The sequence below is a fragment of the Ascaphus truei genome, chromosome 4 (genome assembly GCF_040206685.1).
Source record: "Ascaphus truei isolate aAscTru1 chromosome 4, aAscTru1.hap1, whole genome shotgun sequence".
Lineage (NCBI taxonomy): Eukaryota > Metazoa > Chordata > Amphibia > Anura > Ascaphidae > Ascaphus > Ascaphus truei.
In genome coordinates this window covers 24,328,465-24,351,381 of record NC_134486.1, presented here as the reverse complement: position 1 = coordinate 24,351,381, position 22,917 = coordinate 24,328,465, and the positions used below count along the sequence as shown (strand labels likewise).

Genomic DNA, 22,917 nt, shown 5'->3' with positions numbered 1-22,917 from the left:
AAAAAAACCTCCTGGAGAATTCTGATGCGGTTTGCACTAGTCTACAAGAACAGACTTTAATTGCCTTCATTGGACCCACATATACTAGAGGATATGGCTTTAGCCCTTGCAAATGATTTGGAAGATCAAATTGTTGGGGAAACAAACATATTGGCCTCACAGCTGGGAAGTGATCAAAATTCCCTTTCTCCCCCGCCCCCCAATTTGTAACAGATTAGAACCACTTAGGTCGGCCAACAAAACCTCAGACCCCATTTGCAACCTTGGCTTTCTTGTATATTTAGGATGGCTTAAGGTCTGTCCCAATCATTTTTTATTCCCTTACAGTTTTAGCCTCCACCACCTCCACCTGTTGGGAGGTGGTTTCCAAAAACCACCACCCTTTGAGTATAAAAGTACTTCCTCACATTTCACCTTGGCCGGCCACCCTCCAGCTTCAGGAGTATGACCTCTTGATCAGGCATTTTGCTTCAGAAAGCCTAAAAATCAACATCATAACAACTGCTCACAAAATACATACAACCAGAATGTAAAGGTTGAATGGATCAGCGAACGTGCCGACAGGGTGAAGAAACCGAGCACCAAGCTACTTGCAGGTTTCACATGAAAGGAGGGTAATGACACCAAGTCATGGGCAGGACAGAATTCCCACACAACTGAAAGAGCGGTGTGTGCACATTTCTAAGCTACGGTGTTGAATATTTACTTTCAATTGACAAAACTTCTCCATAAAGGGACATTTATTTGGCTCACCTTTGAACTCTAGATGGAGGTGCAAACACTCCATATTTCGGAGGACATGTAAAGTACTGAACCCCTCCAACAGAACCAGCATTTTTCCCGTGAGGTTTGTCCAGCTCAATACCGCACCAATACCCTGCAACAGATCATGAGGGACTTAGAAAGCATTTGCAGAGTAATAGCAGCTACAAATACTGGGGATGCTTTACTCAAAGACGCAACAGTAGATTTTTCCGGCCCAGAAACATTTCACTTGGGGCGTTGTTATTTTGCAGCCATTGTCCTAATTTTAGATGCCTGAAGTCAGACCATTTTCTAAGCAAACACTAATTACATTGAGGTACATTTCAGGCAAGATTTACTGTCTGGAAAAGGATGCGATAAAAAGGTAAACACTTAAAGTTAATTGAATCAGTGCTTAAAATGTGTGCAGTAATGTCCAGCAGAGCACGTCTGCACTTTTACATTACTAACACAAGGACACATGTTCAGTGTGTGCGCCATGTCCTCAAGAGTTCCGAACAGCCGCCATCAAATACAAACGTAAGCATCTGAAGATGCCAGTGTATTACCCCTCTCTGCCTGGAGTGGCCAACTCCTGTTCAAGGGCCACCAACAGGTCAGGTTTTCAGGATATCCCTGCTTCAGCACAGGTGGCTCAATCCATGGCAGAGCCACTTGTGCTGAAGCAGGGATATCCTGAAAGCCGGACGTTGGCAGGGTTGCCACCACTCCGGGTTTGACCCGGAGACTAAGGGTTTTGGCCGCGCATCTCCAGGCTACGTATTTACCTTGTAAACCTCCGGACGGCGGCGTCTCCCAGCATCCTTGGCACCCTCCCGCCATCTCCCATCAATAAGACTGCACTGCGTCAAATGGCGCCGCGTTGCCATGACAACGGGACGGTACTGCGCCGCCATAACGGTACGTCACACCTCAGCGTCACAAGGCGTCCCGTTGTCATTTGATGCCTCGCAGCTATATTGAAAGGATTTGCAGGGGGAAATACAGGGAAACGCCGCCACTGATGAGAGCTAAATGTAAAAAGGTTATCTCCGGGTTAGCCTTCATTAGAAGGTGGAAACCATGCCTGGTGGTGGCCCTTGAGGACTAGAGTTGTCCACTCATTAAAAGGAATCCATATCTTGCCCTTTTCTTTATTTTGATTTTTTTTTTTAACATGGGTGGGAAGCAGAGGGTCTGAACCGTGTTCATTTCAGCATCGGCGACCCCCCTGCTTCCTGAGATACAGGGAAGATGGTCGCCAGTTACTGCCCGGTATTGAAATACCCCACGTAGGAAGCTGCGTTGAGTGACGCCATTGGCCTGTGTAATGCAGGAAATGTGATCTGCCATTTTGTTGCAGAGGAACAATACCGGCGACATGTTCCCGGTTATGTATCTTGGGAACAAAGGGGTCCCTGAAGCTGAAATGACCTTAGTTCAGCCCTGGACACCCCGTGCTTACCAAGCCATACAAGCAGGAGGAACGGCTCCTTTAAAACTGGGAGAACTTCAAGCAATGTAGAACGCTTTGAATCCATGTATTTCTTTTCAGTGTGGTTAACTATAATTGGCTCTGTCTCCAGAATGTAAATATTCATGGACCCCTTATTACCGATGGGACACTGCCAGTGAAAGACACAGGGCCACATTTATTAACATGAGCTACTGCATACACTAAAATACCTTCACGGCTCGGCAAACATGGCCCTCTGCAATCTGTAATAAAAAGGGAGGAAGCTAATGGAAGTCTTACATCTCCCCAGTTTGTAATCGTATCGTTTACCAGTAAACAAAATTCAGCTTTTTTTCATTGCTTTCTTTTGATCGGTAGGTAGGGGGAGCGCTGAAGCATCGGTAGGTAGGGGGAGCGCTGAAGCATCGGTAGGTAGGGGGAGCGCTGAAGCATCGGTAGGTAGGGGGAGTGCTGAAGCATCGGTAGGTAGGGGGAGTGCTGAAGCATCGGTAGGTAGGGGGAGCGCTGAAGCATCGGTAGGTAGGGGGAGCGCTGAAGCATCGGTAGGTAGGGGGAGTGCTGACGCATCGGTAGGTAGGGGGAGCGCTGAAGCATCGGTAGGTAGGGGGAGCGCAGAAGCATCGGTAGGTAGGGGGAGTGCTGAAGCATCGGTAGGTAGGGGGAGTGCTAACGCATCGGTAGGTAGGGGGAGTGCTGAAGCATCGGTAGGTAGGGGGAGTGCTGAAGCATCGGTAGGTAGGGGGAGTGCTGAAGCATCGGTAGGTAGGGGGAGAGCTGAAGCATCGGTAGGTAGGGGGAGCGCTGAAGCATCGGTAGGTAGGGGGAGTGCTGAAGCATCGGTAGGAAGGGGGAGTGCTGAAGCATCGGTAGGAAGGGGGAGTGCTGAAGCAATGCAGTCTTTAAACCTGATCACACTCCACGTGACAACTCTATAAGGCTGCCGTATGCTGGCACCTAAAGCATATTCTTGAATTAGACGGAAAGACAAAAAAAAAAGCCCTGTGGTCAGCAATGCAGAGTAGGTGTGGAAGGCACCGAATCAATATTTCTCACTTTATTTTTAATGAATGACAGCTCAACACACCGATTGCTAAACATTCTGCTTTTACTACTCTTGGGGGGGGGGGGGGGGAAACCATTACCGTATTATCTTGTGGATAATTAAATCCGAAGTGGCAGCTGTATATTGGAGGCAAGATAAATGGCTCTCATTTGTGCAAAGTAAGGCTGATCAAGTGGTGTTTAGGACATGCGTCAAATGTTACGGGGTTTGTCAAGTGGAATCACATCACGCCATAAAGAGCCGTCCCTCCTAGGTTCAAACAAGTAGTGGTGGAGCCGTATTAACCCCTCGGGTGCCGAAAGGCGCACCTACCAAGTCATGGGGTCTGGAAATCCAGTAGCTACGTCTAAATCTACTAGCTTATTTTTGATGGGGGGGGGTCGCGTTTTGGGTGCCACAGGATCTTACAGGAAGACGACTCCTCTCCTTCCATCCTGTCAGTGACAGCGCGGTCGCGAGTGCCTGAAGGACCATGTGTCAAGTGACCAAGGCACTCGGGTCATGGACCCTCCGGCACTCAAAGGGTTTAACCGCCTCTGCAGAGCAATGCATTTGCTGGTTGCCCAAGAGGGTTAATGGGTTAAATATAGGTGATGGACACTAAAAGGTCATCAGGGATAAAAAGGTTTTTACATTTGTAATGTTTCCACAGTAACCATATGCTTTGCAGCGTTAGGATCTTTCCTCTCGTGATCACACTGTATGTATATACACTTCCTGATTGTAGCTTTGTTTGACTCAAGTCACGTCTATACTGTGTGCGGCCACGCGGCGCGAACAAAAGGCCGCACCTCAATGAGGCAGGGCATAGAGCGCGTGACTGACGAAGCGCGACAAACAATTTTGTGTTTGCCGCACGATGGTCAGGTCACGTGGGCGGTTCAGCCAATGAGGGTGAAAGAGCCTCGTGATGTCACGGCCGCGCCTCCGCCACCCCTCCCCGTCGCATGCGTCATACAAATCCCAAAGGCCATGGATCGCTCACGCTACAGGCGCATGACGCCATGAGCTCCTTCGCGCTCACCTACTATATACACGAGGCCTCAAAATGGCAGCATAATTAACTCAAAGACAAATTGAAGAACCACCACTAATATCCAGCAGATAAGATCAAAATGATCACAAGTTATTCATATTTTTTTCAATGAAAAAAATTGTTAACAGGCGATTGCAAAGATTTAATTAAGCCAATAAAATGTACATTAAGCTGTTTAAAAACCACACACACAGAGTTGTAATCATCTTACAGGAAGGACTTCATACACACATGTTCCATACCAGCGGTTTCTGTTTTGATAAGAGCCTACTGCAGCCCGCAATTTATCTCTGGAGCCAATAGATGTAATTGAGGCCGATATTTTAGCACTTACAATACTGCAGACCACTGCCTCATTTTGATGGACTGGTTGGAAGGAACATACAGTAGTCTGATTATGGTATTGGTTTGGTATTAGAAATCCATCCAAGTGCTCTGGTAATAAAACTGTGGAGCGGGAGCATCACCAGTGGGGAACCCAAGACAACCCTACAAGAGACACAGACCTCCGGTTTAAAGATACCTTTCAAGGCCTGCATTTACCCATCTAGATGTAAGTATCTAGCAGCTGTGTGGATGAGACTTCGATACACATGGGATACTGCGCAATGGTCTCCTGTTCTCTTTGATTACAGATATTTGAATATCGGAAGGAAATCAGGACTACAGTCTGTGGACATTTACGAACTAGTTGTCCAAAAGCAGGACTATTATATCAGGTTCACGCACTTGATAGTGCGCCAAGGACTTTGCTCTCTGTACTAATAAAAGTGGAGCGTCAGAACTACACGACTGAAAGCAATGTTATTAAGAGCCCTGGACATGTAACATACCTGGAGCAAAGCTGGTTTGCCCATAAAATCTTACAGTGCCAATTCTGTGCCCCACCACCAGCACTCTGTCACCAGCCTGAAAGTCTTTGTGATCAACAGGAAGGTTTCCCACAGGGGGAGCGCGTTTCTGGAGACCTACAAATAGAAGGAAAACAAAATAGGAGCACCTCTTTTATACATAGTTTTCCCAATTAAGGCCCAGAGAGACACACACAACACCCCCCCCCCTTTGTTAAGTTACTTAACATCACACTAAGACCAACGGTGTATCGTCCAAGGACAAGAACATACTATAGCATTAAGTCATCTTTTCTTTCATAGAGTGCATAGTGTTAACTATAACGGACGTGAATGATAATGACCTGAAAAGGAGGTCGTCATATCAGCACATATCTGCCAAAGTCTGTTAAGGTTAATGCAAGGACTTAATGTTGCGATCGTTTGGTGTTCCACTCACCCAGACCCTGCAAAAGCACGTGTTGGGTACGTTCAAACTAACATAGCGTTGTGTCCACACATTATTTCCCTCTCCTCTCTTTCTCAACTTGAGTTAAAGACCTATTCCAGGGTCTGGATCAGAGTAATAACACCACATACGGATCACGTTATTGGAAGCAAGCGCAACATTATGTTACAATGACATGACGTTCAGCCTATGACAAACAAAATGCAGAACGGGCGTCGTTTTTGCCTAGAATTCGCATTGAGGATACGCATTAACCTGAGGGAACGTCATGTCCGTTGCAGTTTTAGGTACAGTCACTAGCACAGATTTAACAGCTTTCTGGATCGAGCACGATGGACACCGATGCCGCAAGCACCGACACAAAACAATAACCGGTAAATACATTAACCAGATTCACATGCATTTAAAGCAGCAGTGCAGACGCAAATACATTTGAACAGAGACCAGGAATTAATAGGAGTTGCTTTTGAGACGCAACGCTCTTCCCCCTCATTTTTAACGAACGTAGCAACCAAATACATACAGTATGAAATCAGAAACTTTTCGACTTTAAACGTTACCACCGGCAGAGCTGCTTTAAAAGAGGCACTCTAAAACAAAAATCTACATTTAACGTCTTTAAGAAGGAAAAAGCCCACAAACTAATACGGTTGTTGAAACCCGTCTTGTGGAAAGGGCAGTGAATCCCCCAAAAGTTTGAATTTAATGTGCCCTCGTTGAAGATGCCAATCTTTCTAAACATGACCGTTCAACCCGGCTTTTTTTTTTTTTGTGGGTGTATAGAATTTTTTTCCCCCTGTTTGAGAAGCATAACATGCATTCAAATTGATAGGTATTCACTGTCTCCGGACAGCCTTTTAAACAATGTCAATGGAGTAATAAATAAAGAACAGACACCACCACCACTCCTGTTTAAAATGAAGAAAATATGGTGTTAGAAAGAGTAATTTTGTGCGTGTTTCTTATTGTAGTGCGGTTACATTACAAGTGAAGGCTACGTCTTTAATATCACCTCTGTGACAATGCAATGAGAGTGGGTGACAAGTCCGTGCAGGAGTGAGTGAAGGTTTCTAGCCCATACCATGAAGAGTCCTTAACGAGGAGGACTTGGACTGAGATGGAGCCCTTTTGTTATGGTTAATAGAGTTCCACTGCGGAGGGTGGCTGGGACGGGGCGGCTTACCCTCCACTGAGGAGGTGGAAGAGGAGGAGCCGTTGGATCCAATGCAGAAGGCTGAAACGGAGTGGGAAATGGCTCCAGAAGTACGGGACATTAAAAAGCAACAAGACACAACAACATGCATGTACACACATCACAGAATCCCGCTTTATGCAACAGGAAAAAGAAAACATTGGCTCTATGGGAAAAGCAAATGATTTCCCTTTTATTTACAAAAAGCTGAAATGTTAGTAGTATTGCTACTTCCACAGTGGTCACAGGCTTCTTTGTTCTGCGAGGTAACTGAACATACCCAGGCATGCCTCACAATAGCAACGTTCCCTAAGGATTTACTGGTAACGTTGCTGCAGAATACTGCAGTATAACCGGATACACTAAATGAGAGAGCAATGGAGCCGGCTACATCTGTAGTGTTTATTTAAGGAATTTGTATGACATTTGCAAATAAAACCTAAAACGTTCCCTTAGCCAGCATAACAAGATAGGGAATGTAATCCTGTTCAGCATCAAAATGGCAATCTACAGTATTGGTTAGAGGAAGATTAGTGATATATTGTAGGGGAAATAATAATGCAATCTTGCATAAAACGTCCATGTTTGCTCAATCTCGTATGCTAGTGGTACGACATGATTAAATATCTGTTCTGGTTCTATCGTCATAACACAGGGCATAATTGTTATGGGGAAATATTTTACTTACTCCAGTAAGGAAGACTTTAACCTTATTAAAATGAATAAACTTACACTGACCAACAGTGCAGCTGTTTGGGGAAACAATGGCGCAAGTACGAAAGTTTGTGTATTAGGCATAACCGTTCATATCCTTTACGGGTTTGTTCCCTTTCTTTTTTGTGGATTCGTAGCTTCAAAGTTGGTAGAAAAATGTCATCAGGAATACATGATATTTATTATACATTTCTGGAGAGTGTTTATCAAGACGTTACCTTTTTTGGCAACCATGGGTTTCGATGCTTCATCGGTGCCCAGAAGAGACTCGGACATCCCATTCTTCTTGGATGAAACCAGCCCTATGCAATTGGAATTTAAAAAGCAAAAGTATTAGAAAGGGCATTCTAATATTAGCCATGTATGCATGCCTATCTATAGCACCAACAGTGTATGAAGTGCTTTACTAAAAAGAGAATACAGCGGATTATAATAAGTGCAAGCAAATAGGAAAGCCCTGCCCCGGGGAGCTTACAACCCAAGTGGTTTATTACAAGACCTGCAGAGACGGCAGGTGAGGGAGTAAGTGCAGTAGATGACAGTTCTTGGCCACAATGGTTGGTAGGAGTGACACTGGGTGTGGGACAGGAGCCACGAGTCCAGGCTATTGAAATGCCCAATTTAAAATGTGTTTTTAGGTTTGACTTAAAGGTGGGGAGAGAAGGTGCCTGGCGGAGGGAGAGGGGAATAGTGGGAAGGAGTGGGAAAGAATGCTATGCGCAGAGAGCAGGAGACAAGCAGGGGCACGATGAGAGATCAGAGCGGATATGTAGGAAGGAGCAGATGAGTGAAGAGTCTTCAAGGTAAGAAGAAGGAGAACATTGAAGGTGATCTCAAACTTGATGGGAAACCACGAGAGGGATTTAAAGAGGAAATGAGCAATCAGGACAAACAATTGTTTGCTGGGGTCCCCCCCCCCGTCAGTTTAGAAATGTTGGTAATTTCTATTGGGGGCATATTAAAATAAATACAAAAAGTGAACTAATACGGGAGGTGGGGGTTGCATATTCCTACATCGTGGCAGCTTGAAAGCTGAACGTGATTGCAAAGAAGGAATCAAGATTTTGGACTTTAGCTACATCGAAATATTTGAGTAACCAGCACAAAGGTGGGGGGGGGACAGGTTACATTGCTACAGCAAGACAGTTTTCCCTTAAAGCTCGTGTTGCAGTGCTACAGAATATGATGCAGCAGGGAAAACGCACGAGTGAGCATCACTTGGTACCATGTTATTCATGTGACCGACCTTCTGAAAGAGGGAAGGAAGAAACGATTCTCATGTATACCCGGGACTCTAAGTAGAGGGTGAATGTCTATGTTTCCTCGTCCCCAATAATAAAGGTAAGATCCAAAACCTTTATTTTTACTGTAATCCAATTACAGAGAACAAGTAGAAAGACAAAAGGGCCAGAAATAAAGGACAATAAAACCTACCCTCAAAATTCGGTTTCATGGTCTCTAAAACATTGGATTTGTTTAGGGCTTGGAGTCGTCGACTTTTAACCTATGAAATATATTACCATCATGATACTACATGGGAACGGCTCTTTAATAAGCTGGGGGAAGAAGATTGGGTAAATTAAAAACAAAAAGATCTGCAATGTTTTACAGGGTCACTAGTAATAAAAACGTAACTAGTAATAAAAACGTCATGGTCTGAAACTTCCTTTTCTGTATCGGTTTTGTTTTCTGCTTTGTGATTTCAATGTAGTGTGATCATTTCCAGAGGTCAAGAAAAAAATAAAAATGTCGATTTCAACCCCTTCGTTGCCTTTTGCCAAGCAGTGCTATTCCATACGAACCAGACCGTCCAAATGAATAAGGCCATAAGGAGTCGTCTGGGAGCAGTGCCAGAAGAGGCCTACCAGCGCCAGAAGAGGCCTACCAGCGCCAGAAGAGGCCTCGTCTTAACCATGTCACTGCCTTACCTGTACCTGTATTAATTTTTGAAGTTACATGACTGAGATTCATTTTCTGTGACTTGGCGGAAGCAGAGGATCTTGCAGAGGAGCTTCTGATAAACGTCTTCATGGAATTAAACGCTTTGCTCGTTTTAGAAACTGGTGCGAAAATACCTTAAAAAAAAAAAAATTAAATTTAAAAAAAACCTCGGCACCACCAGCTCCAATATTTCCTACACTCATTTAAGCATATATTGCTTTAAATGTTTAGGTGTACTTTGTAATTAATGACAACTAAACGTACTTCTTGGTTAGATAAAAACAATTGTAGACTTTAAAAAAAAGGCTTGTAACCAATTACAACAAGAGCACAGAACAGTAGTACAAAAAGTAAATAAGATGGGCAAGTATTTCATTTAACAAGACAAATTTCGTTATTAGCAGAAAATAAAGGACACTGTTACAATATGTTCCACCCCACAATCTGAAAACACACACACACACACACACACACACACACACACACACACACACACACACACACACACACACACACACACACACACACACACACACACACACACACACACACACACACACACACACTTCAAATTAGTGGAGCTCTCCCACAATGCCTGAAATTGGAGCTGGGGCATATCATGCCCTAAAATCATACAGATGTAGCCAACATCCCTCCTAAGGGCATGGGGGCCAATTAGCTCGTTACCCCCCACCCCCCTCACGCACAGCCGATTTGAAACAAAAGCTGCTTCTCCCGCTGTGTATGTCCCACTGCAACTCTACAGCGGGAGTAAGAATGCTGGCTGCATCTGTACGGGGCGCCTTTGCTTATGGCTGTTCAGACAGGATTACTAAACGTAATACAGTGTCACAGTACTTCTTTAATACATCTGCCTGGTACATGGCTGAAATGTGATCAATAAAAGCCCATACCATGTTTAGCTGGACATTTAAAATACTGGATTCCTGCAACACTTCCATCATTCTTTCCTTCAGCTTCGTCCATCTCGATGCCGGCCCACTGACCCAATGCAAACTCTGTTGGCCCACAAAATCTCAACGTACCCACCTAGAAAGAAATACAATAATTAGCATTGCACGCATTACAAATTCACTCTACTCATTTAGTTGTATCCCTACAAGATTAATATCTTGTGATCATTTTCTTTACTCAAAATCGACTAAAAAGCTCTTTGCAGCAGAAAAGTACACGATTGTAAAAGTACAATGATGAGGAATTTCAGCTATTGCCCTTCGTCATCTAGAAAGAGGTTTAAGCCCCACGAGGGTTCGTCCAAGTGTGGTTAAAATAATGCATTGCCTTGGAGGAGTTTGATACTTCTCTCCATTGCATGTTGGTCTAGATGTCACATCCCCCATGACATCATCCATCACCTGGTCACTTCCTAGGATATGAACCCCTTCTTTATTTCCCTAGATGAGTTAGTATGTAGATAGTAGGGCGGGCGGGCACCGTAGTCTATCCTCCCATACACAGAGGAGGCAAGCAGCCAGCAAGAAACCAGCCTGAGGGTCAGACAACGCAGAGTGCTACCTATCTTTTGAACAACCGTACTTAATATACTGTATGCAGAACACAACAATAACATTCAGGGGCCCTCAGAATCGGAGGACCCTAGATAACACTTATTACCACTCAGTGAGAGTAATGAGGTACTCCGCTGCACAATAGTGCCACGGTGTCTTACTCTGTCTTGGTGGCCCAGATGCCACCTAATGGGCCACTGTTGGTACCAGTGTGGAATAAATGTGTGTTCATCGGTGCAAGCCTGTTACGTTGCAAAGAGTCGTGTTAGCCGTGTATGTGGACAAGAGGGACGTGGTTCCACGTGGCCTATTCACTGCTTCGGGACCCCCATTCGGGTCCCCTTTACACAGATGATCCACTCTCCGGGATCGTTCCAGCTACCTCTGGTACGTGCTGCTGTCAGGCTGGGAAGGCTCTGCTACCACGCTGCATCTCTCACCAGGCTTCTCAAGACAGGTCCTACTCTCACTCTCTGAAGGTCTCTCCTGGGATCACGTGCTCCTTCCAGCCTATATCTCTTGCCACTCCTCTTGTGATGTCATACTCAATGTCCTATGGTGTCCGTCCTTTCCGTGCCTCACAGCTTTGGCCGGAGGGCATGTCCATCAATATGATTGTGTGCAGAACAGCATATTTTTTAGTTATTTTTTTACGCAGAAGATTAAAGTGGTAAAGCCTACCGCTGGTCCAATGATCTACTAGATCCAACGCCTGTGCCAAGTTAACTGGCAAACAAAGCCTATTCCAACAAGACAAGTATATTTTCAATTACATTTTAAAGCATAAACAATTGTGCATCTCCAATTCATAACACAATATTTATGAAAAACTACACCCAAGTTAGCATGGAACACATATTGACTGAATTATGACGATTAGATGAAAAATGGCTGACTACAGTTACTTTGCTTCCCATATTCTCAGCACTGCAGCGAACCTCTATCTATTGCATAGTTGCTGGAAGCAGCCGCTGTGCTTGCAAGAAATACAGAGAAAAAGCTCAATGCTCCGGTGAAAGAAGACTGCCGGCACCTCATCAATCTTCAAGAGAATGTAGCAAAGATAAAAATCGACTACTTTTGATTAAACATCTCACCAGTATGTCAAAGCAAATTGTGCTCATGTTTGACCTGCAGTCGTCCACTTACACCAACTGGGATATTGCAATACTACTCTACATTAGATTACAGGCTCTGCAGTGCGGAGATGCATTGCAAGTGCATTTGTATTCACAATACCTGCACATGTCAAGAAGCAGTTCCGCCTGCTTGCGTTTCTCTTCACCCCTCTTTTACGTAGACGGGAAGCAGGGCATCACCGAGCAGAACCGTGTTCATTACAGCTGCACTTTCGTTCAGGAGATACTTACCAGGAAAGGTTTCGCAGGTAGACTTGCCTCCCGGGGAAACAAAATGGCATTTAAATCCCCCTGCTACACGGAGATTTAAATACCAAGAACTAGCAGCACCTTTCCTGGCAAGACACACACGAGCCAAGGGGGAACAGCTGCTTTAACTTTCTCACGTCATCTGTTTTGCCAAGTTATTGACACTACAATACAGTATATTAAAGCAAAATTGAACTACAACCAGACGTTATAGTAAGTAACACACATTTTAATTTTTTTTCTTTTGAGAGGCAAAAAAAATGTCACTTGTTGCCAATATTCCCAGCAGTTTGAGCTGCAAACTGTAACAATAGATAATATTACCTTAGGAATACAAGAATACATTGTAGCTGCTGAATTACACGGACTGAAGGATTGATTTGAAACTGAAAGGCAGCCATTTAGTGAACCCTGGGAAGCAGAATTTTTGCTGATTGGCAGTTTAGGTAATTAATTTTCAATAAGTGGTAAAAGTAACATTGTTCCATAAATCGTTTAAAAAAAAAAACATAACACACACAACCCCACACACCATTGTAGTTTAAACATCTCCATGAATGCTAAAAATAAAGATACAATACACCACACAACCACAAAATCATGTTGGGGGACCATAATTAAACCATACATTACCAATATAGTGATCATTTCAAATGATATACTTGGTAAAATGAATGAGCCCATGTGCAAAAGGCATGGCACAAACTAAGCTTCAGCACTAACCTGTGAACACCGAGAAGAATTCAAGAAGCCACAGACTGCAGGACAGAGTCGCCTGAAATACTATACATTCCAGAGACATCAGGAAGCACCACTAGGTGCAGATTGTTTTTGAGAAAGCTTTCAATACAAGCAATATCCTTCATATGGTTTTTTTTTTAATAAATCAGTTCTGTATAAAATATAAGTACAGTATAAAATATTTACTTTAAAAATAATTTTTTTATTAAACTCTTAATGCCATTTTTAATGAGTTTTAATATACTGGTAATCCTTTGATTTGTATAGATGGTTTTAGCCTATCTCCCCAGCAGTGCAAGATCTTTGTAACACTTTCCTGTTTGTGATCATTTGTTGACAATATTCCCAGCAGTTTGAGCTGCAAACTGTAACAATAGATAGATAATATTACCTTAGGAATCCAAGAATACATTGTAGCTGCTGAGTTACACGGACTGAAGGATTGATTTGAAACTGAAAGGAAGCCATTTAGTGAACCCTGGGAAGCAGAATTTTTACTGATTGGCAGTTTAGATAATTCGTTTTCAATAAAAGTAATCAAAGGCTGCCTATATTAAAACAAAAAAAGTTGATATAGATATACAGCTCAACCCCCTTATAACGCTGTGCTTGGGATCCAAAGAATCACATCGCGTTATAAGCGGATCGCGTTAGAAATAATGTACAATTATATGCATTGTACAATAAAGTATTTAAGACACCAATAATCATGTCAAATATTCATAAATACGAAAATTGGGAGCCATGCATGCATGGCATTATAAGCGGATTCGCGTTCCAACAGGGTTGAGCTGTATACGTTATATATATATTTTATTTTTTTTTAAGCTGCTTGGATTGCCAAAAAAAAATAGATCTTCCTACACGTTACACATGTGCTATATAATATATGTCAAGACTAAGAACCAATGCCCAAAAAATAGCACACTTGCACTCAATGTATAACATCAGAATACATGCAGGGGCTGAACTCAGAGGTAGATACCCAGTAATATTGAGGTATAACAAGGACAAGAACTAGTGTCACTTATTTATTCAAATAAACCACTTACTGCTGATAAGTGACCCTGAAGTGTTGCGCTTGTGTTTCACTTCAAGACCAATAACCAGCCACCGAATTACTGGATCATACTTTTAGGACTCAAACTTTGAAAGGCTAAAAAGTATTCTCAAAAAGGATGTTAATAAAAAATAAGCTAAAGCTGTTAAATTTGAGGCATTATTGAAATCCCTGCTCTCTGATTGGATAATGCCCGGAATTTCTTGTTTTTTTCACTTAAGTTTTTTATTAGTTTACAATAGTGTGTGTGTGTGTGTGTGTGGGGGGGGGCTGAAGGGTACAGAAATAAAAAAAAAAGGAGGCGGAAGGGTGGGTGGGGGAAACTGGGGTGAAGAATGGTGCAACATTCCCGACCTATTTGACAATCATACTTCGCATATATCAAAATATATTATGCACGGTCATTAAAAACTATACCATTTTGGATACAGATTGTTCCTTCTCTGATTTTGTTAATGTCATTGTTACTACTGGGGAGGGGGGTGGCTCTCCCATCGGGTTACCTGGATTCTCATTGAAGGATGTTGGACTGATCTATGGGTGGGTGGTCTTGTGTATTAAGAGTTTCATAGATCAGCCACGGCTGCCATTTTTTTTTAAACTTTGAACAGGAGTCTCTCAGGATCCCCGTAAGTCTCCATTTTGAGAGAGTACCAAATTCTTGTTCTTATCTGATTAAGAGCCGGCAGGCTCGAACTCATCCACGCTTCTGCTATAGCACAGCACGATGCTGTCATTATATGTCTCATGAGTTTATTCTGGTGTCTATCCAGGTTCTCCAGGGGCTTATTTAGGAGAAACGCCCATGGGTCGAGAGGGAAATCGAAACCTAGAACTCTCTGGGTCAGTCTGTGAGCCTATCACCCTGGGGCACATCCACCACATATGAATGAACAGGGCACGTTGGCCACAGCCTTTAGGGCACATAGGGGACGTGCCTGGATACATCCTAACCAGCCGCACTGGGGTTAGATACCACCTATATAGAACTTTGTAGGCATTTTCTTTAATCTGCGTACAGATCGAGCTTGTGGCTGCAGCTTCAAATATTTCCCCCCCTGTTTCTGGTTCCAGAGTTTGGCCTAAATCCTTCTCCCACTGTACTATAAAAGAGAGTTCTTTTCCCAGAGGAGGAAAACTTCACCCCCTGGGAGATCGTATTGCTCCCTGAGGGCGGCGACCCTGGATTTTCGGAATTTGAAACAATCAGTAATGGGCCGGAATTTTTGGCACCCTGCCAATTTTTCAGCCAATCAGTTTTTAGTTTTCATTCACAAAGAGTGAAATTTGCTCTTAGACAAGGGAGGTGATTGGACAGAAGGCACCAGCAGGTCACTGACTCCTCCCCCGCCCTGCCTGCAGCCAGGCACCGACTCCACCCCCTCCCTGCAGAGAGCTCTGCACAGGAGAGTGAGGGGAAAGGTTTGTGTGTGTGTGTGTTTTGTGGGTGTAAAGGTGGCCAGCAGAGTGTTTTATTAGTGTGTGTATCTTGTATTGGTGTGTGTTTTGTGGGTGTAGAGGGGGCAGCAGAGTCTTGTTGGTGTGTTTCTGCTGTGTGTGTTTTGTTGGTGTGTAGGGGGAGCTGCAATGTGTGTGTTTTGTGGGTGATGGGGTGCAGAGTGTTTTGTTGGCGTGTCTGCAGTGTGTGGTTTTACAGGGGGCTGCAGTGCGTGTAGGGAGGGGGCTGCTGGTGTGTTTTGTGGATGTAGATGGGGCAGCAGTCTGTTTTGTTGGTGTATGTGTCGGCAGTGTGTTTTGTGGGTTTAGAGGGGGGCTGCAGTGTGTGTGTGTCAGTGGGAGTAGATGGTGGAGGAGGGCTAGTGTGTGTTTTGGTGTGTGTGTCTGCAGTGCGTTTCTGTGTTTTGTGGGTGTAGGGGGGGGGGCTGCAGAGTGTGTGTATATAGAGGGGGGGTTGCAGATTGTTGTGTGTTTAGAGGGGGCAGTGTGTATGGACTATTTCCTTTTAATAAACTTGCAGTAAAAGCATAAGAATGTAGACGATCATGCTGATAAAAAAAAAAAATTTAAATCAATGACTACAAAAATGTATCTTTATGAAAAATTTAAAAAATTGAAAATAAGCCTACATTTAGCCTATAATAGTAATAATCCCCTCAGAACAGGGCATTACTGGCCAATAATGCCCTGGCTGGGTTAAAGTCCCGCGGCTTCACCTTGGACCTTGAACTCTTCCAGCCAGGGCATTATTGGCCAGTAATGCCCTGTTCTGAGGGGATTATTACTTAAATATTATACAGGCATACCCCGCATTAACGTACGCAATGGGACCGGAGCATGTATATAAAGCGAAAATGTACTTAAAGTGAAGCACTACCTTTCTCCCACTTATCGATGCATGTACTGTACTGCAAACATCATATACGTGCATAACTGATGTAAATAACGCATGTGTAACAGGCTCTATAGTCTCCCCGCTTGCGCACAGCTTCGGTACAGGTAGGGAGCAGGTATTGCTGTTCAGGACGTGCTGACAGGTGCATGCGTGAGCTGCCATTTGCCTATTGAGCGATATGTCCTTACTCGCGAGTGTACTTAAAGTGAGTGTCCTTAAACCGGGGTATGCCTGTACTGTAGATGCTGCAAAATGTCACAATTGTTTTTCTTTAACTGCAGCTCATTTAAAAAATCAATAAAATGTGTGTTATCCAAGTTGATCCTTGGTGTGTAATCACATTCTCTACCCAAATGTTCGAGATGGGTTGTACAGACGCATAGTAAACTGGAAACACACACTTGTTTGGATTAAACAAAACAAATGCTTATCTTTATGCCTAATACAGCACTTCCAATGCTCAGAGATATGGCCATAAAAAAAGGAGTTCTTTATTGGCTAGATTACAAGAACTGCAACAAATTGCTATATATATTTTCTGGCCACTTTCCACTTTTGTGAAGTCAAATCTTTTAAGATTTCAGCTTTATGAAAGCAGAAATTTGACTTGCTGCGGCATTTAATTGCTGACTGAGGTAGTTACTGATAATTACATCCGCGACATTAATGGCCTAAAAAAAACAAATTTAAAAAACAAAACAAACTGGATTTACACAACACAAGGTTATATACACATATCAAAAGTTGCAACATTTATGTATTTACAAATGTATTATAGGAAAAACAAGGCACGTTATTGCCAACTCCCCAGACTGCTGAGGATTTTTTTTTAATAGCACGTTGACATTATAATGCAGCATTAAAGATCTGGAGACAGGCAGCTCGCTATTTTAACAGCATACAACACTGCAGGAAAGCAGCAATGGCGTGTGTAACGTGTCACAGAGCATTGGCATCGTCATTTAACTAACGCACAGCATTGCTTTCCCAATAGTTTTTATCCAAAACTCTGCAGCTTTCAAATCTTTCACATCGACTCTCAGACTTTTGAGCTGAAAGGGTCAGTTTGCACACCCCCGTCCCCCCCCCCCCCCCCCCCCCGTGTCGCTTGTTTTGCGATTGTTCTTTTTATTGCGTAGGAACATGGCAGATCTCTGCTTGCTTCGGTATTTACCATCCTATTGTACATACAGTTCTAGAAGACTGCGAAATGTTGCTTGAAATAAATAATCTGTGGTTTCAGTAGATGTATTTCAGGGACTAAAGTGACGCTTATTTGGAGTTGCAATCGTCTTCATTTTAAATCTTGACGTTGTCTTTTGCATGAATTTCAATACCTGGCCTAAACCGACATCTCAAAGGGCCTTGTGAATCCCTAGAAAAGGCTCTGCAGATTTGTGCTATTTTAGATGCATTTCTCCTCCTCTAAGGTTCCATGTTAAAATGGATTTGAAGCAAAAGTTGATACCGTTTTCTCATTTACATGTAATTTCCCAGAATCCCTCGCTGCAGTGGCAGCACTGTATGCTAATAGATAATGGGGGAAAGCAGCGATGCAGACCTGTCTGAGAGGTGAATGTGCTCACAAGCGGTATTTTTATTGGGTCTCCTCTATACACGTAGCCTCACGTACATGCATCGTAAAATGGTTCTCATTTGCATTTTTATTACTTATTAAAACGGCAGTTTTTATATTAAAGAGAAATAACCACAACATTTTTTATACGCGTTTCCAGACATTTCATATTTCCTCCTGAATCTTTGAACTCAAATAGGATTTTGGGGGATAGGTTTTTTGTCCAGAAAATTCTACCCGAGTAGAAAGAGCACAAAATATACATGAATTCCGTGCATACCAGGGGAGGGGGCGTGAGAGGGAGGCAGTTCTATATACTGCAATTCCGTGCATACCAGGGGAGGGGGCGTGAGAGTGAGGCAGTTCTATATACTGCAATTCCACACATACATATTTAGCAGGAAATACATTTGTCAGACATTATTTCCCTGGAGGGAGCATTAAACACCAGTATAGTACAATTGCGATAGTCCAGCACCATTGGGACGAGAGTTGTGCTGGATTGTTGGATACTCTGGACTATTGGATGTCACTCCTAGCGATATCACAAGACACTAACTTTTTACATGTTATACATTAGTATAATAATATTTATAAGTACAGTAACTGTAGTAGCCTACATAACAAACTTTAATTTTGTAAATAAACTAACGTAATATAGTACAGTACTAATAGCAATACCTTCAAATACAGTATTTTACGCACCAATATTTTAGACATTACTTCAGAAGTGATGCAGCGCAGCAGACGATTGTACAGTATTCACTTACTAAACTGAAAGTGTATTCGCTTATACAGGCAGTCCTCGTTATCCAGCAGAATCCGTTCTGGAAGTAGCGCTGGACAGTGAAACCGTTGTAAAGCGAGCCCCCATGTTAATCAGTGGCGATGAGCGTTGGATAACGCATTCCGGCGTCGAAAAACGTCCCTCAGGGTTTCATTGTGAAGCGTTGGATATGCCATTCGTTGTAAAGGGAAACGTTGGATAGCGAGGACTGCCTGTACACTAAACTTGCTGTATCTGCACTACCAACCATCTGATCATTGCACTGTACAATGTACTGTAGCTTCATTTGCCACAGGGGATGAAGGGTCATCAGGGTTATCTGCAATGCCGACTTCAACATCCAAAGAAGCTATTGGCATATCCTGAGACTCGGCAACAAAAAACAATTGCATCAGGAGTAGCTGAAGTCGGAGTACTGGATGGGTTGCAGGGGTTGAAGAGACCTTCTTTGATGCCTCTTAAACAAGTCTGAGATCTGCCCGCTTAGGGAATGCTACTTTTTTTCTGCTAGAAATTATTCTGTATAAATATGCAGGTTCATTACGTCTGAGGCATTGTAGTGACTATTACACTATGCAAATTCAACAAACGCTGTGGCCTGACACCAGGTGTCTTTGCATTTAGTCTTTTCATCCTCTTCCATTTCCCGAGACGTCTCAGGATTAATTACACTTAGACGTTAACTGATGAACTATTAATTCAAATACTGGGATGTCGTGATCTGTATAAAACCCACTTCTGCAAGTTTGCTGACCAGATTCTGAGCAGGAGCGTCTTCAATAATTAGCAAAATGTTATTGAAAGGGCGATCGAAAACATTAAATCTCTCCAATCTGAATAATAACCCCCCAAAAATAACACTGCCATAATTCTCACCAGGCACCACGCAGGGTTACACTTTTAATAAATCTTTCCATGCTAATTCTGCAGGATAAATAGCATCTTTAATATTGAACGAAGACAAAACTATTGTACGCTCAGCGTACACTAAATTGCGCACACAAAATCCCCCGTAGGTGGTCTTGAATATCCGAATCACGCCTCATCCATTGGCTGCATCAATGATGCGACGTTTGCTGGCAGATATGTGACAAAGCATTTCCCACAAATAAGTTCTGAAGCCGGAGGATGGGCCCTATAATTATCTCATAAAAGAATAGCTTTGCCATCATCAGGGAAGCCTCGTTTCCTAATGTTCTTTCACTGCGGGCACAAAGTGATTTAAAAAAAAATGTATTTGAAGAGATCTGCATTTAATCGAAGCATTTGCTTGGGCATCATAGATAGATAATGTGTAGTACCTTTGAAAGCCCTAGAAGCTTCTTGAATTTACCAATAACAAAACGTTTCACTATATGTGAACCAGCAGCATTACCGCAAACAAGACCCGTGAGCCTATTCTTATCCATGTTGAAACCACGAGCAGTTTTTTCAGCTCCACCAAGGACAGTGCTGTTGGGCAAACCACCCCATAAGAGCCCAGTTTCATCAGCATTGTACATGTTCAAGGCAATAAATGATGCTCCTCAACTAAAGTATTGAGAACCTCACGGTACTTTTCTGCAGCCTCGCCATCGGCAGATCTTTGCTTACTAATAACGCGCTTACGGATGCCATAATGTTCCTTAAAATTACATATCCACCCTTCAGATAATGTACACTGGTCAGTGATCTGCATTTCATGCTGAAACTCCTTCACTTTTTCAATTAGCATAGGCGCGGTTATTGTCTTTCCTTCAAACCGCTTAGCCATAAAACACTTGTGCAAAACAGTAACTAATGGATACAATTTAGGCTTTTTCAAGGTTTGTCGCATAGCAACACCTCTAGTGGAATCTGATTCAGCTACAAATAATCCCACTTGGTCCTTCTGTTTCCCCAATATCATAGATTGGATCATCTACAATGTTAAACTCGCTCATAAGAACACTTTGATTCCTGCCTTTATCAAGCCGTTTTATAACATTTCCAATTCCTGAGGTATTGTCACGCTCACATGCTCTCTATTTAAACCTCTTACCCCTGCTCACGTTAGAAGCGATTATATAGCGATATCACGTTCCGCAAAACGGAGAATGGCGGACCAGAATGCAAAGCAGTAAAAGATGGGTAGCGAGGGAGACGTCAGAAGCTCCGGACTACCAGGAGCTCCACTGTAACCATCTCGGAAATGAGGTGGGTTCAAGAAGCTAAACAAAAGCGGAATTGTTCAGCGCGAGATAAAAAACCCTGGTTTGCATCCTGAAGAAAAAATTATTATTCTTAAATCATCCATCCTGCGCACCGGTATTGCTTTACCTGTATCCATGATTGGCCTGGTAGCAAGGAGTGCTACTAAATACAATAGTAATTTGCCATAAGTTTATTTAAGATATGTAGCACTACTGAAGACAAAAAGGTGAATGAAGAAACCTAAAAACCATTTTGGAAAGCAGAACAAATTGTGGCTTCAAGACCCTTAAAATGCTGGTGAGACATGGTGCATAAACATCACATTTTAATGGATTAAGAAATAAACCCTTTGCCATACCTGCCAACAATTTCCATATCAGCCTTGTTCCAATAACCCATCACTGGCTTTCTATTCTCATTTGCTAACCTGTTAGCAGCTGTGGTGTAAGAGTGAAATCTGAATAAAGACCAGCTTGGATTTGCAATAAATGATTTTTTTTTTTTTTTTTTTTTTTTTTTTTTTACAAAAACACCACTTTATATTTTAGAAATAAAATAAAAAGCTACAAGGAAAGATAAATTGAGGCATAATCTTGTATTGAATTGCCCTTGGCAAAAAAAAAAAAAAAGTCAGAGCCTTCGGGGGAAAAAAAACAAAAAAAAAACACACCTTTAACATTCTTATTTATCCCCCCACCCTCCCAAAAAAAACACACACCTAAATATAATTAACCCTCAATGGTTTTACAGATAGATCAATAGTGCACTGAACAAGAAAATTGCACACACACAGGTAAATTAAGAGTCACTTGGCGAGTATGGTTACGGTCACAGGGATAAACATGGGATAAACATGCAGAAGTTCTCACATTCTGCTAATTCTAGCAATCTGTCTCCATCATGAATTCAAGAAGAATCAAGATGGACATGGAGTGGCCCCAATGTACATAAAGAATGAAAACAGACAATATCCTGGCCAACAAGAAGCACGTGACTGCACAGTCCCTAACCGTTTTTGACACCAGGAGTGATCACCGATTGGTTTGCTGCAAATTACATCTGAATACGAAGATGGAAAGAAGGAAAACAATTAAAAAGAAGACAAAAACAAATCAATCAACCTCAGGAATAATGGCAGAGAATTTCAGCTAGTCTTGAAAAATGACGTCAGCTTCTGGAAATGCATGGGAACGCCAACAATGACGAAACATTTATGAAGATTGTAGTTGTAGAAAAAAAATTATAAATTCGCAAACACAAAAAAGAGAGGATAAGGCCGCGCTTATAGTGACGGCGACGTCACCGCCAGCGAAAGTTGTATTTCGCCTTACGGCGGCGTCGCGGGCGACCAGGGCTTTGATTGGTTCAGGGGCTGTCACATGAGGGGACAGCCCCTGATAAATCAAATATTCCCGGCTTCCAAAAATCGCGTCGCCACGACACGCTTACTATAAGCGCACGCGGCAGCGCCAATGCATAGTTTGTATCACGAGAAGGCCTTCTAATAAAAGGAATAATGTAAATATTTCCCTAAAATAGATTTGTACTGCTCGGGATTATCGTTTCAACACATCCCTTGGACTAACTTAATCAGGGTTGGATGGAAGGACACACGTGAGAACTGTAGCTTCTAATCCATTTATTTTAACAAATATCTTTCTGTAGAATCAACAAGAAAGGCTGGGGAGAAAATAAAAATAGTATCTACATATATTCTTGCATAACTCCCATATACTATATACATACATATTGTGATCGCAGCCCTCTCCGGAGAGTAGAGCTGTGGGAGCCCTCTCAGTTCTTGGGGACCTCTACACACCGATAACCGCTTCTCTTTGGCATCAC

At 42.8% G+C, this 22,917-nt stretch overlaps 1 protein-coding gene across 6 annotated transcripts in view; it reads right to left on the bottom strand.

Moving 5' to 3' along the window:
* CLIP4 (CAP-Gly domain containing linker protein family member 4) overlaps window positions 1-22,917 on the bottom strand; it is a 67,594-nt gene that overhangs the window by 14,983 nt on the left and 29,694 nt on the right. For 4 of the 6 annotated variants that reach the window (XM_075595429.1, XM_075595428.1, XM_075595432.1 and 1 more), the window contains 5 exons: window positions 10,381-10,516; window positions 9,454-9,600; window positions 7,744-7,827; window positions 5,154-5,288; window positions 754-877 (listed from right to left, as the gene is read on the bottom strand). In XM_075595429.1, the coding sequence (XP_075451544.1) occupies window positions 754-877; window positions 5,154-5,288; window positions 7,744-7,827; window positions 9,454-9,600; window positions 10,381-10,516 (626 nt within the window). Of the gene's footprint in view, window positions 1-753; window positions 878-5,153; window positions 5,289-6,700; window positions 6,854-7,743; window positions 7,828-9,453; window positions 9,601-10,380; window positions 10,517-22,917 lie in introns of all 6 variants that reach the window. The other 2 variants (XM_075595433.1, XM_075595430.1) reach the window with 2 other exon arrangements.